The sequence below is a fragment of the Suricata suricatta genome, chromosome 1 (assembly GCF_006229205.1).
Source record: "Suricata suricatta isolate VVHF042 chromosome 1, meerkat_22Aug2017_6uvM2_HiC, whole genome shotgun sequence".
NCBI classification, from domain to species: Eukaryota; Metazoa; Chordata; class Mammalia; order Carnivora; family Herpestidae; genus Suricata; species Suricata suricatta.
Genome location: NC_043700.1, coordinates 98,722,305 through 98,737,628, shown reverse-complemented (window position 1 = coordinate 98,737,628; position 15,324 = coordinate 98,722,305). Strand labels below are relative to the sequence as shown.

The following is a 15,324-nucleotide window of genomic DNA, read 5'->3' as shown; positions in this document are numbered from 1 at the left end:
TGATTTGTGTTTCCCTGATGATGAGTGACGCTGAGCATCGTTTCATGTGCCTGTAGGCCATCTGGATGTCCTCTTTGGAGAAGTGTCTGTTCATGTCTTCTGCCCATTTCTTCACTGGATTATTTGTTTTTCGAGTGTGGAGTTTAGTGAGTTCCTTGTAGATTTCGGATACTAGCCCTTTATCTCATTTGCCATTTGCCACTATCTTTCCCCATTCTGTCGGTTGCCTGTTAGTTTTTTTTATTGTTTACTTTGCCTTGCAGAAGCTTTTTATCTTGATGAGGTCCCAATAGTTCATTTTTGTTCTTGATTCCTTTGGAGAGAGGCTGTTTTTGAGCCTCAGCAGTGTGTCAGGCTTACTAACAACTAACGCTCCCTGGGATCGATTATACCGCCTTTCATTTTAAAGATTTTATTAGTGTGGCACTTGTTAGAGTTGAGATGGGTTAAGGGGAAAGGTAAGAAGAATTTGTCTCCGTTTATACTTCTCTAATCCTGATTCTGTGAGTTGGGAACATTGTGGACAGGGTGAGGGTGATTTAAAAGAAGAAAAACAGTATGTTTTGCATGTAATTGTTTATTCATTCTCTAGACTTCCATTGAATGTTTTTTACATGCTAGATATTAGGCCAAGGGAAACAACAAAAAGGGGATGTATCATATAATAATAAAGCGCTTACTGCAGCCTAGAGGACGAAGGGCGTTAAGTCTTCAGCAGATGAATGCTAGACTTGTAGCTCCTCTCATTCTAGTATCTTGGGTTTTTATTGGAAGCTAACATTTACTGTGTGAGCAATATTGCATAGAGGGTATTCAATTCTCATGTATATTATACAACTCTATCTTAGAAATTGAAGATTTAATTAGTGGAGTCTGATGATAGTCAAATATAGATATTTTTCCATGGGATAATATTTAGATGTTTTGATCAACTATAGATTTCAGTAGAACTTTGAGTGACACTCAGAAGATCAACTTAGGGATAAAACGCTATCTAAGATAAAGTTCTTGGTTGTTTAAAAAATAAAGTTGTTGCTTTTATAACTTTGATTTTGTTTTCTCTGAAGTCTTTTTTTTTAATGTATATTTATTTTTGAGAGAGAGCGAGAGAGAGAGCAGGAGCAGGGGAAGAGTGGAGAGAGAGGGAGACACAGAATCTGAACCAGGCTCCTGGCTCTGAGCTGTCGGCACAGAGCCTGACACAGGGCTCGAACTCACAGACTACGAGGTAATGACCTGAAGTCTGACACTTAACTGACTGAGCCATCCAGGTGCCCTTTCTCTAATCTTCAATTCATAGATTTGGAGTACAGTTAGAAGCATGAGAATGAAAGGAAACATAAATGAATGTGATAATAATGCCATCTAAAAATAAGGGAAGGTACAGGAAAAACGTAAGTAGAATTGTATGCAAGTATAGGCAGTCAATTGAAAAATCAAACTAAAGCCATATATTTTGATATCTTCTGTGGGCATCAGCACATTAAAGTGCATCATGTTACTTGATGTTCAAACTAATGGCCTAGTTTCATAGAGGAGATTCTGTATGATGATCTCAGATTTTAGTAGCATGTGCGAAAGAGAGCTTGCAGGTAGGGGAAAGGGCGCTGGCTTTGGAGTTAACCCTGGATTTGTTTGAATGCTGTCACTTACCAGTTACATAGCATCAGTTGGGTCGCCTAACTTCCTTGGGTATAAAAAGGGGAATTGTGGGCACCTGGGTGGTACAGTCATTTGAGCCTACAACTTTAGCTCAGTTCATGAGATCATAGCTTGTGGGTTCGATCCCTGCATCCATCTCTGTGCTGACAGCTCATAGCCTGAAGCCTGCTTCAGAGAAGTCTGTGTCTCCTCCTTTGCCCTTCCCCCGCTCGTGCTCGGGCTGTCTTTCTCTCAAATAAGCATTTAAAAAAAATTGAAAAATAAAAATAAAAGGAGAACTGTTTCACAGAACAGTTGTGACTGAGATTTTAAAAGACAACTATTTTCAATCAATTGGAGCATTAGTTTTCAGACTTTTTGATCTCAGGATATCTTTATACTATTAAAAAATATTGAGGACCTCAAAGAGCTTCTGGTTTTATTTGTTTTAAGTATTTTTATATATTTTTGAGAGAGACAGCACAAGTGGGGGAGAGGCAGAGAGAGAGAGAGAGAGAGAGAGAGAGAGAGAGAAAGAATCCAAAGCAGGCTCCAGGCTCTGAGCTGTCAGCACAGAGTCCAATATGGGGCTCGAACTCAATGAATGTGAGATCATGACCTGAGCCGAAGTTGGAGTCTTAACTGACTGAGCCACCCAGATGCCACAAAGAGCTTTTGTTTTTATGGGCTATATATATTAATAATTACTGTATTGGGCTTTAAAATAGAAAGTTTTAAGTACCTAAAGAATGATTCATTTTACTCACGCATGATTTTTTTTAACTATCCTTATTTGGAAAATACTGATTTGCTAAATTTGCAAGTCTTCCAAATGTTGACACACTTCTTTATATAATTTAAAAAAGCACATTTGTTACTGTTGCCACAGATATTAGCAGAAAGTCTTTATAATTTTGGGGGAGCTACAAAACTCACGATGGTGGATATAAGTTTTCCAAAATTCTAATTCTAATTTTCACCCAAAAGTTTGAATTTTATCATTGGCAATAAATAATGCTAATTGTTTTCTTGGAAATAATAGGTTCACTTCTTTATTTTTAAGAAAAGTTCTGCCAGGTACCCAACTCTGAGTAACCAGTTTCTTGTCTTTCAAGTATAAGTGGTGTTCAGTTGTGAAGATTAAATGAAATAATTATTATCAACCTCTTAACAGTTTGAGTCAGCAGTCAGTAAATGGTAGCTAGTGAGTGATGATGGTATAACATTTTACGTGTTATAATAATATCCTCCCACATATTTTAATTCAGTTGATGTTCCTAATGTTCCTGTGAGGAAGGTAAAAGAGTGTCATTATCTCATATAAATGAGGAAACAGATTGTAAGGGATTGAAAGGTTTGTTTAAAGTTACTTGCTAATAAAATGAACAAATCAGGAGACTAAAGATGCTGGCGAGGATGTGGAGAAACAGGTACCCTCTTACACTGTTGGTAGAAATGTAAACTAGTTCAGCCACACTGGAGAACAATATGGAGGTTCCTCAAAAAAACTATCCGTAGAACTGCCCTGTGACCCAGCAATAGCACTGCTAGGGATTTACCTAAGGGATACAGAAATGCTGATGCATAGGAGCACATGGACCCCAATGTTCATAGCAGCACTGTCAACAATAGCCAAAACATGGAAAGAGCCTAAAAGTCCATCACCTGATGAATGGATCAAGAAGATGTGGTTTATCTATACAATGGAGTATTACATGGCAATGAGAAAGAATGAAATCTGGCTATTTGTAGCAACGTAGATGGAACTTGAGGGTGTTATGCTAAGTGAAATAAATCAGGCAGAGGACAGATACCACATGTTTTTACTCATATGTGGAACAGAGAAACTTAACAGAGGACCTTGGAGGAGGGGAAGAAGAAAAATATTTAAAGAGAGGGAGGGAGACAAACCATAAGAGTACAAGAGACTCTTGAATACTGAGAACAAACTGAGGGTTGATTGTGGGGTGAGGGAGAGGGGAAAACGGGGTGAAAGGCATGGAGGAGGGCACTTGTTGGGATGAGCACTGGGTGTTACATGGAAACCAACTTGACAATTAACTTTATTTTAAAAAAATTACTGGCCAATAAATAGTGAATCTGTACTTCAACCCAAGCCATCTGTCCCCACCACTCTGTCAGCAAAGAACATGCCTTACATAACCAGGGAAACACATAGCTCCACGCAGTGTAGCCACAACAGCATTACTAACATTTCCAAGTGGTAATAGGAATAGCCATTTATTTTGTATAAAGCATTCAGAAAAGAGATATTATTTGATCTGAGCCTTGAAGAGTTAATTTCTGTTAGTTTAAGAGAATTACCTATTTATAGGAAACCTTATGTAAATTATGGAGAAGTATAAGTGAAGTAAATTATAAGATATCATTTAAATTTTAATTTTCTCTCTCCCCACTTCAGGCTTCAGAAAAGAACTCAAGAATTTGGAAGTAGGCTGTAAATCTCCTGAGTTCCACCCAGAATCACATCTACAAACAAAAAATCCTTTGATAAGAAGGTAATCAAAGATACTTGGAAATACTAAAATCTTTTGTACTAAATGCATGTATTACAGGAACTCTTTATTTATCAGCTAGACCGTAAATTCATTATTACTACTCTGAAAACAATGGGTCTACAATGTTATTGATGCTTGTCTTACTGGGGATCATTGAAAGGACCTGAGAATAGAGAGCCTACGAAGTACCTGGTACAACACATGATTGTTGTCATTGTCACAGCGCTTTTAGGAGTTAGATGGTATTTTACCAAAGAGAAAATGAAGGGCTTTTATTAAGTAATTTGCCTAATGCAACGGAGCTAAAGTTTGACTATAGCTCTTATCTGTAGAGCCTCTTTTCATCAATTCCATGCAGTTCACATGAGAAAAATAAATGTCATATGGCAAAAAATAATTTGCAATGTAACGTCCTTTATCTTCACCTTAGAAGTTAATTATTACTGAGGAGCAGCTGGGTGGCTCAGTCAGTTAAGCATCTGATTTTCTTTATTTCACCTCAGGTCATGGGCTCACTGATGGTAGGTTCAAGCCCCGCGTCAGGCTCCACACTGACGCTGACAGTGGCACAGACAGTCGGCTTGGGATTCTCTCCCTCTCTGTCTGCCCTGCTCATGCACTCACTCTCAAAATAAATAAATAAACTTAAAAAAATCATTACCTAATTAGTATGCCAGCCTTTTATAGCATTATATATCAAAATTAAAGTTAAGTGTGGGCTACATTTTATCACAAATAAATGCAAGTTCAGTGTTTGTAAGTTGAAATGCATTTAATTATGTTGCTAAATATTAGAAATTTGATTTTGGTAATGATAGGTGTTTCTGGCATTCGTGTATTTTGGCATAAATTTTGGATTTGGAGTGTAAAATGTGAATGTTTATAGATATCTTCCCACTTCTGTTGATGTTACAAAAATAACAAGTGTGTATTGAGAAACTGGGCAAACGTTTCTTTCTCCTCCAGTTTTCCCTATTTGTATATGGTATTTTAGCTTTGTTTTTGTTTTTATGTTTCAGGTCACATATACATGAAACCAGTGGAAAGTTGTTCCCTTCATCGGGTCCACAGATACTCAAGGACAATGGAACAAGAGAGCATATCCACCAGTCAAGTGAACAGGACCTTGAAACATCAAGTGAATGCAAATTTTCTGAGTGGCTTAATACAGAAAATTCTGAGGGAACAGGTTTACTTTTTCATGTTGATGATAATTCTGCTTCTGGAAAGATAATGAACAATAATGAAATAGTCTCACCGTCTTCATTCTGGTCCTCACACGTGAGACCTGTTGAGTTAAAGCCAGAAACTGTTCCCCTCATCCAGCAGCAAACTATGATGGAACAGTGTTTATCTGAGAACTCTCTGTCCAGGGAACATATAATTCAGTCAGCCTGCAGATCTGATGGTCAGGTGCCAAAACTTGTTAGCCCTAAGCCACCTCCTTTGCCACCAAAGAAATATGCTGTAACCAGTGTGCCACAGTCAGAGAAAAATGGTTCCACACATAATGTCAAGCTTCCAGAGACATTTAAAGCTAATTCTTCTAGTCTTCCAAAGCACAGTTTAAGTCTGGATTCAGAACCGGGTTCAGAAATGGGTACATATATGAATGATGAAAGACTTAAGGAAACATTTCAAGTAAAAGAGCATGTTGGCAGCACACCAAACTACCTGTCCAGCTTTTCAACTAAAGAATTTCAGGCAGACTTGGGCACAGTTGATGCATTTTGCCAACCAGAAGTTGACTCTAGTTCTGCATATCCAAATGAGACCGTTTCGTTAACTACGTATTTTTCAGTTGATAACTGCATGACTGATACATACAGACTGAAATACCATCAGAGACCCAAGCTCCGTGTTCCAGAGAGCAGTGGTTTTTGTGATAATTCACTATCCCAGAGTGAAAGAGGGCTAGAACCCGTGTTACTTGGTTCAAACTGCCCTTCTGAGCAAAGATATAAACCTAGTATACATTGTAGTAGATAAATGATGAAACTGGTAAGCTTATACTTCTGAGAGGCCATTAAAATATAATAGGAATTGACTGACCAAACCTGGTGATACATCAAATTAAAACCGGGGCATTTTTGAAGTTGTTAATCACTTTCACTTTCTATATATATGTCTTATTTGTGATGATCAACTTATTGGATATTTTAGAAATTCCCTTTGAATAGCCTTGGTGTGCCTGCAAAATAGAAAATCAGGGTGTATGCAAAAAGTCACTGCTGCAGTTGAATAAAAATGTAATTTGTTCCTGTATGTGTGGCTAGTAGACCCATAAGTATTAAACTAACCAATATTCATATATGTAGATTGAACTATGCTAATTGAAAATAACTGTGCTAATTGAAAAATACCAGGTGATACATAGTTTGTGTAGTCAAAGCAGTATTTGCTTTATGAAGAAGCACTTTCTAATGGGTAAGGAACCAAAAGCGGGCTTCACCCATTTGTTTTTGACTTCTGTGATAGTCTACTACATTCAGTCCCTTTAAGTGTCTTAAAAAATATCAATCCATGGAATTGATAGCATTTGGGAAAAAAAACCCTTAATGATAAAGCAATTTTTAAGGTCAGAACAGAAGAAACTTAAGTTTGCTCCTAGAACTTTTAACTACAGAATGCCTAATTAACATAAATTAGGACTTTATGTATTCATAAACTTACTTCAGCATTGTAAGCTAAAAATAAATGAAATTCTTAACTTTAGTATATTTATTTGTTAACATTTTTTCTAATTTTATATGAAATGTGAAAGGTTTTATTTTGGTTAGGTTTACATTGGGCTGCTAATAACCAGTGTTAGGAAGTAACTTCAGACCCTGTTAGTGGGAACTTAGGTGACTGCCTAAATTTCCCCAGCTGTAATCTTTATAGATTATCAACCCATTTTAGTGATCTCTAGATTCTTGAATTCAAAAATATTTCTGAGTTTCCAGATTCAATTGCTACCTTTCATAGAGGGTTTAATTTTAAAGAAATGTATTAATCTAAGCAACTCTCTCATTTTCCTACTCTAAACAACCATTTTACCCTAACTTACTTTCATTTTTAACTATTTTGAAAATAAAGGAGATTTCCATTATCATGATGACCTTATAAGTTACATTAATTGCCTTATTTTGTTGTCATTTTATTTTGTACTAAGTTGGTAAACTTATTGTGATTTAGGAGTTTTGTATTGTCCAAAGAAAATTAAGAATTACACAATTAAAAATGTTCTTATATTCATTAATAATAAAATGTAAAACTTTATACATATAACTTAATTCTGTAAACTGATTAGTAAATTTAACATTTTGACCAGTTCCATAAATCGTTAAAATATTCCAAATGTAAATGATTTAAAATGAGTATTTCTAGATAAATATAAAATAATTGCTTGTAAAACCTAACCTCACCAAGTTACCAAACCTTGATCAGTGATTGTCTTCCACCTAGAGAAGTTTTTAAATAGGCTAACTGTAAATGTAGGTGATTATTACTTTATATTCTGTTACTTTAGAAATACTTGAATATGAACTATGTTAAACTTTTATCTTTTAAGAAAGCTTATTTTTAACATAACTTTTAGTATGGAGGCTTTGTAAATACTGTAAAGTTTTTTAAATTGTATTTGAAATGTCTATTTAATTACTGCTTTTATAACATTGTAAAATACTAGAAAATGGACTTCAAATATTTTTAATACCTTTCAAAAGTTATGTAGCTTTTTTAAAAATTGTATTATTTGAAACATTTAAACTTATTTCTGATATTTAACAGCAGTCTCATAGATTTGTATTTTCAACTCCAATAAGAGTTGCAGTATCTAATTTTGGCTTTTCAAAGTATTGTTCAGTTGAAACCACCTGAATTGTGTAATACTACTAACAAACTGGAAACTGTTTTTGTTGATTAAACACTCCAAATATAGATTTGAATACATAATTACTAATGAATGTAAAAATTTTTATTTCTAGGGTATCTAATTTTTATAGGTATTTTCTTCTGGTTATAAAATTATAGCTTCTGAAATAATGCAACCAGCAATTGTTGTAATGTTCAAAATACTTATCTTCAGACTGTTCTATTTTTCTGTGAAATCAGTTTTTTCTGGTTTAGCATATTTTTTAAGATAAACTGATTTTTAAGTTAATATGGTTGGACTTTTCTGTGCATTCATGAACTGTGGCTTTCATTTCCCCTATATGGATTATTGTTTTATGAGAAATGTGAGTTAACTTCAAGTTCAAGGGTACTTGGAATATCGGAATATCACTGATCATAAAATGTTACCACTGGAAGCTCCTAAGGGTATAACTGTAGTGAGGTCTAAAGCAGGGCTCCTATAGGAGATGGCAAACTTTCTACAAAGACCTAGACAGACTAAATAATTTGGTCTTTGGGGACCATAGGGTCTTTGTAACAACTATTCAACTCTGTCACTGGTTAAAGAAGTATTTAAAGAGGCTATGAATGGCAAGTTTGTGTTCCAATAAAACTTTATTGACATTGAAGTTTGGATTTCATATAATTTTCACATGTTATGGAATCTTTTATTTTTTTCAACCATTTTAAAATGTAAAAGTCATTCTTAGTCACAGGCCTGATCAAAAGAGGTAGTGGGCCAGATTTGGCCCATTGGCCATAGTTTGATGTCCCTTGTCCTAGAACATAATTTACATTAAGTAACCTCAATGACTCTAAATACAATATCCTGTAGTCTCTGAATGTATTCCCATGCCATTTAGGGAATAGATACATGGAGCAGTTTTTATTGCAAATTTTCACGTCAACAGACTCCTAAAGACTTCCTCACAATTGCTAGTCAGCTAGTTCATTTCAAATGGTTATTAAAACAATCATTTCATTTATATGAAATTGTTTTTGAAATTTATAAAGGAATTTATCAGATTAAAATCACATTGGTGTTATTCTTTGAATGTCTTTGTTTTTGTCTTAGCAAGTTTGCCAACTTTTCTTGGTGTGCCATTCATCCTTTAGCCTTCCCCACTGAGCCGTTCCCCATCTAGCCTTCAGGTGTGGCCACTGTGAGCAGTCACTGTTGTTGAGATGGCGCACTTCAGTGCTAGGCAGAATTTCTTATTCATCGGCTGTAGAAAAGATTCACCCTTAATGCTGCCACCATTTTTGCATGCCATTTATATTCATAACACTAAGATTTTACTGCCTCCCCTCTACCAGAAATTTTCAGAATATCCAATAGTTGTAGTAGTCGGCTAACTTTATGCTCAGAAAGGCAGTATGGATTATAAATCTTTGTGTATAACCTACCATTAAGCTACATGGAAACTGTTAATCTTCTCAACAAACTACTGCCAAATAGATTTGTCTAAACAAAAGGCGAAATCCCAATCAGACCAAATTTAATCTTATAATAAACATTTATTGAACCAAATTATTAGCAAACAGCAGAAAAATCATTCATATTTGGTATAGTCAGTGAACTCCCAGTTCTGTTTCTTTAGATGCTTCAATCTTTGCATAAAAAGTTCTCTCCAGGCAGATGCAACAGTTTCCCAAAGGCATAATTATTAACGTCATAGTTGACAATAGGCACCTAAAATTCTCCAAAAGCAGTTCCAGATTTCATTCTGCCATTGTAAAAGGGAGAGGATGTAGAGCTTACCAGATCTCTGCCCTGTTTCTAATGGGAAGGAATATTAAAATATTGAGGCAACTCACATGTATCAAATGTCACCAATTTCAGTAAGAGCCCATTTCTACCATTTTTAACATAAAGGAGTATCTGTTAGATAACAGGAATGGCTTCTGAAGAGCTTTTAGCAGTTTTGAGAGTGTGACCTTTCCGATTAAATACTAGCTGATCCTCCTAGAACATAAATTCTCGTTAACATTTAGATAAGTAAGTGAATGTAAGCTTCATGAATGCAGGAATTTTTTTGCCTTTTTGCTCACCACTCTGGTCCAGAGTAAGTGCTCAATTTGTTGAAATGAGTAAATATACTGACTTTACTAAAGTATTTAGGTACAAATGTTATTTTTAAAAAAAACATGTTCCGGCTACAAGGATTCTTAATGCAACCACAATAAAAAATAGGTCTGAAACACAGTCTTATTTTAGGGAAGTTCAAAAGCTTAGAAGGGAGTGGCAGGAAGCATCTAGGTGAGAGGATATGCACTCTAGATTTCCAAGGCTGGGTATTCTGTACTTTCTCTGAGATTGTATCAACCTGGCAACCATAACAGGACCATTTAACCTAAAAGTTAAACTGGTACTTACATCCACTACATCGTGGGCCTGCATTTTCTGTATAGCTCTTAAGTCCTTTTTCTCAAAACCCTACCCTTGCTTTGGAGTGATTTCTTTTTAAATACTTCACCTTAATGTTTCACTGTATTTTTGCATCATACTAAGCCCTAGCCAACCCTTAAGATGTTACAGGCTAGACATTACTGAATTTCTTAATACACTAAACCCTTACATATAAATACTTTAATACTCAGCTCCTTAACGCCATCAGATGTTTGAAAAAAGTTTTTAAACATCAGAGTCTAGTTTTAAGAATTTAGCTATGTGAATGGGTGAGATAATTACCCATTTAAAGTAGTCCCAAAATGAATAAGAGTATATAAAATGAAAGAAAAGTCCCTCAGAGTTTGAAGTTCTGTTGCACAATCCCTTCTTCTCCAAGAAGTTTGTAGTCCTTTTCAGAATTCACTCCAGGAGCCAACTTCTTAACGGAGACACAGGCAAACAATTCTGTAAGAACCAAATACTTGTCAGCACTGTCTCCTTCCCATTTTAATACTTTACCCCAATAATGAAGATCTAAATTGTCTCAGTCACTTGCGTATTCCTAACCGATTTACGTAATGATGAGAGAAAGGGAAGAAGAATAAAAAGGCCTGGACTATTTCTCCTAAGACTTCCATTTTATACCCAGAGGTGAAAACTCTTAAAAAAAAAAAAAATCACTATATTTGAGGTATTAGTCTCTACCCAAAACAGGAGGGGAAGCAGACGAGAGTGGAAACTCTACAAATGGCTTGTCAGAGGATTTTATAGAAATACCCATCTCTTCCATTCACCCCACTCAATCCTCTGCCTTCTAACTTATCACACTATCCAACAACTCATGGACAATGGGCCTTAGATACAATGAGCTTATGCCCAAATCTTTGCCAAAATTTGGGGGCGGGGAAAGAAGACATAATTGCCTATCAAGGACTGCAAATTCATAAGCATGATTGAGAGAGGTTAACTCATGGTGAGAAAACAACTCCAAAGTCCAAGAAAGTTCGACAATATCTAAATGAGCTGCACTGCTTTTCTTCCACAGGCTCTCTTTCCAAAGCACTGCTTCTCTCCTTGCCTCTTCCCTCATCAACTGAGTGTCCCTTTCCTTGTTCTGCTCCCCTGCCCCTTCTCTACATGGCACTTTCCTTCTCCCCTCCCAAAATCGTCTTTTCAGAGAGAATGGAAATGAAAATGGAAAGCAAGGATTCTGCAAGTGGAACCTACATGATTTGGTGTTTGGGACTGTGTGGGTGTGTATATAAAAGAAAGGAGTCAAAGGGCCCTGGGTTCTGGGACAAGTAGTGAGTGGAAAAAGTTTTTAACATTTACTGAAATGGGGACACAAAAATAAGTAGACTTTCGTAAGAAGTTATTAACAGTTCAGGTTTGGACCTGTCTGAGATATCTACGTGACCTCCCCCTGGTCAAACTGTAGTACAGGAACAGTCGCTTTAGTCCGCCGATTACTGCTGCCAGGGAAATGCAAATAAGTTTCTATCTCATTTACTCTTCACTCCACTCCTATGACCTGCTTATTATTGGTCCCAAATGCTAAATGGAAAAATAAAGCTCAGAGAAGCTAAATAACTTCTCTAATTTCTTTGTGGTAGAGCAGGAACTCAAACCCAGCTGGTTTCGTTCCAAAACATAAGAAAAAAAAATGAAGCCAAGTTTCTACCTCTTTGAAGACCCTCACTGAGGTGCCAAGGAAGAACATTTTCATTCCAGCCTTATCCCAGTCCCCCCCGACCCCCGACCCAGACACTCACCAGCAGTAGTATTACCTTGGACATACTATACTCTCTGGAATTCAGTTACCTTGCCTACCCCCAAAATTGGGAGTACCAGTTCAACTCTGTATGCAGAGTACTCACCAGGGTAAAAGATACACGAAGATGAACAATGCCAGGTCGAAGAGGATGAAGAGCCAGAGATCCAACCAGTAGGAATGTTTTGGAAACCGGTCCGCCCTCGATTGAGACCGCACTTCGTGATTCGGCTGCTGCCTCCCAGCTTCACCCAAGGCCAGCCGCTCCCGGGGACCGTTCCGACCATCTTCAGGCGCCGCGCCCACCTCCATCTCGCACCAGTCAGCCGGTGGCAGTGAGAACCGGTGGAAAACCCTCACGTACCGTACTTCCGCGTTCACCTTGCCATAAATGGACCACAGTCTGGTTCCCTACGCATGCGCGCTCCCCTCCCCCGGAAAAGGGCCCTGTACCCGCCTCCGGTAGTGCGCAGGCGCCGCTCGGCGGTCCGCAGCCTCCGTGACGGCGAGCAGGCAGCTCGGCCTCCACCCGGACCGGAAGCGGCAGAGGGCTCGCCCACCCCGCTCCGCTGTGCCCTTGGGGAAGGCTGGTTAGACCAGTTTCACTAGAAGAAAAACCGGCGGGAATGGAAGTCATTCCATTCCTGTCAGGTGATGGATTGCATCCTGGAACTACCCACTGTCACCTTTCCTTATCCGTGTATGGGTCCTTATGCCAAGGTTTTGGGGCCCCCTCTGATAGGTTTTGTATTGTGTATAGAGCACGTTCCACTTACTTTATTTAATCCTGAAACAGCTATATTCAGATGGAAGTCATAATTATGAGCGTGAGTTTCTAAGGGGGCCAGAGAACAAATCATGAGAATTTTGCATGCACCTCATGGGAGTGAATATAAGAATAATACAAGGTTTGTGATGTGATCCCCTGCGAGACCGCAATGCTAGCAGAAAGAAAATTATTGATCATGGTCGATGAGGAAAGATTCTCCTCTACTTACCCTTTTTGGATCTCCAGCAGGGCCTAAAAATTAAACTGACATAAGACAGATTAACAGCAGAAAAGCATGCAAGTTTTATTAAAATTTTTTACACGTACACGAGAACCTTCACAAGAGAATGAAGACTTGAAGAAGTGACCAGAACAGAAAGCTTTTATACCTTTTAGACATAGAACCAAATAAGACAAAGGGGTTTGAGCCAGGGGTAGTAAACTGTGGAGAAACGACTAGGAAGATAAGCATTCGTGTAACAAGTCTTGTTTGTACAGATTTCTCAGCCTGATTCCCCATCTCTGGTGAGGAGAATGTTTTTCTTCCTCCTGGTAGAGGGAGGGCATCTTTCACATGGGAGTTTTATCTTCTGGCAGGAGGAATAAGGAAGTCAGAGTGTCCCTCCTGCACCTGATGTTTCTTAAGCTCCTTTAACTTAAAATAATCAATATGCCAAAGCAGCATATTTTTGGGTAACATGTTCTGAACTCCTTCATTTCCTCTATCTGAAAGTTTCTTAGAAGTTTCACATAAAAGCTGGATTTGTGGCACCAGAAGGAAGAATTGAGCCAAATGGCAAGGAGTCTATATGCAAAGAGAAAGAAGAGCATAAACTAGAATAAGAATGAATAAACAAGAAATAACAAATCTAAGCACATTTCCCCATATCCCCTTAAATCAGTGTCCCATGCCTTGGAATAGGTCACTCCTACTGAATGGCAGAACCTCCCTCATCTGACAGAGTGTGTAGCTCATCTTTCAAAGGGTGCAGGGTAGACACTACTTGTCCCAAGAAATTTACAAAGAAGCAGCCTTTGTCACCAGTGACAGTATCAGCTCCTCCTTTTGGGCTGTCAGTGTGTGTAGGGGAAGGCAACTTTGGAGTACAGTAGAGCCTAAACTATTCACTTCTGGTAGAATGGCTTCCAGTGTTTGTGCAGTGATAACTAAATTCTTGTTCTATTACAATGGAAAGATTTAGAACGGCTTTTTCCAACTCTTAAGTTCCAAAGCCTGGGGAAAGGGAGCTCAATATTGAGGATAAAACATAGAATTGTGATACACAAGCCAGTATTCTAGAACATCTTGTCTAGTATATTTATGTGGCACTACTTTATGACCAAAAGAGCCCAAGTTTGTAATTTGGCTGGCATTTAAGGTGGAGTACCTGGTGACAGAGCGGGTCAGGAATCTGAGGCCACGTTGTCTTGACCATCTAGGTGGAATCCTTTATATACCTTATCGTCACATAAGATTTAAAAAAAAACAGTATTGCTCATGGACAAGGCCAGAATGAAACTCGTGACTTAGTAAGTGTATCTTGTCACCTGTCATGTTGTTATCTGCACATCTCTGTCTTCCATGTATCCCTGTCAGTCCATAGGAGCAGAATAGGTTGTGAAATATCTAATACAGGGGACCTGCAGTCAGACCTTGGCAGCTGTAAGGCTTGCTTTTGTTACCTGACCAAGTTAGTGCAGTTTTTTGGTCTCCCCATATATAATTTTTGGCCTTTGGCAGCTCAGCTGCTCTCAGGTCACGCAAGGGTGACTTGTGAGTAAGCTGTAATATCTTAACATACTTACTTGGCAAGCGTCCGTACCGTAAGAGTAAGTATTGAGACCATTTCTGACCTTCATGAGAGGCTTGAGGATGCTGCCTGAGGAAGCGCATCTCCAGGTTTGATTGTAATATTGCTTCTGTATGTCAGGTGGGAAAAGTCCAGTACCATCATAGTTTTCCAACGTAAAGGGGATAAAAAATCCCTGGTAATGTCTTTGAGCAAAGGACTGTCCTTGAGCTTCCATAGACATTGACTATTGTACAGTTGACTCACCAAAAAGAGAAGAGTGGTGTGCTTTTTTGGTTGTGGATGCCATACCCTGTCCTGCATCCATTTTCCAGAGTTGGTCCACCAGTTGGTCTTATTGGTGGGAATAAAAATTAATTTCAGATTCTTTTGCATGATCTAGATGTTGACATAACCAGCAATCATATCGAATAGTTAATGTGGCCAGGGTTTGGAAAAGTGGGTTAAGAGGGTGTCAGGTCTGTGCACAACATGCTGAGAAAACAGTAAGAGCTAATAAATGATTCACCAGCGTGAAAGAGAGCCCATAATGGAGAATCAGAGTG

General features: G+C 37.9%; 2 protein-coding genes across 3 annotated transcripts in view; one reads left to right on the top strand and one right to left on the bottom strand.

Moving 5' to 3' along the window:
* The window catches only part of USP53 (ubiquitin specific peptidase 53), a 48,936-nt gene extending 39,868 nt beyond the window's left edge, over window positions 1–9,068 (top strand). For both annotated transcript variants that reach the window (XM_029941521.1, XM_029941532.1), the window contains 2 exons: window positions 4,064–4,160; window positions 5,180–9,068. In XM_029941521.1, coding sequence (XP_029797381.1) covers window positions 4,064–4,160; window positions 5,180–6,149 — 1,067 coding nt within the window. In that variant the 3' untranslated portion in view covers window positions 6,150–9,068. The remainder of the gene's footprint in view (window positions 1–4,063; window positions 4,161–5,179) is intronic.
* A 466-nt stretch (window positions 9,069–9,534) lies between these two features.
* On the bottom strand, window positions 9,535–12,594 carry C1H4orf3 (chromosome 1 C4orf3 homolog). The gene is made up of 2 exons (XM_029941536.1): window positions 12,306–12,594; window positions 9,535–10,893 (listed from the first exon to the last, which is right to left on the bottom strand). Coding segments are annotated over exons 1-2 (207 nt in total). The 5' UTR covers window positions 12,512–12,594; the 3' UTR covers window positions 9,535–10,892.
* Between the last annotated feature and the right edge of the window lie 2,730 nt (window positions 12,595–15,324).

Bases quoted from the DNA above. Each gene is read 5' to 3' on its own strand.
- C1H4orf3 (XM_029941536.1), bottom strand. From the start codon at position 12,511: ATGGAGGTGGGCGCGGCGCCTGAAGATGGTCGGAACGGTCCCCGGGAG.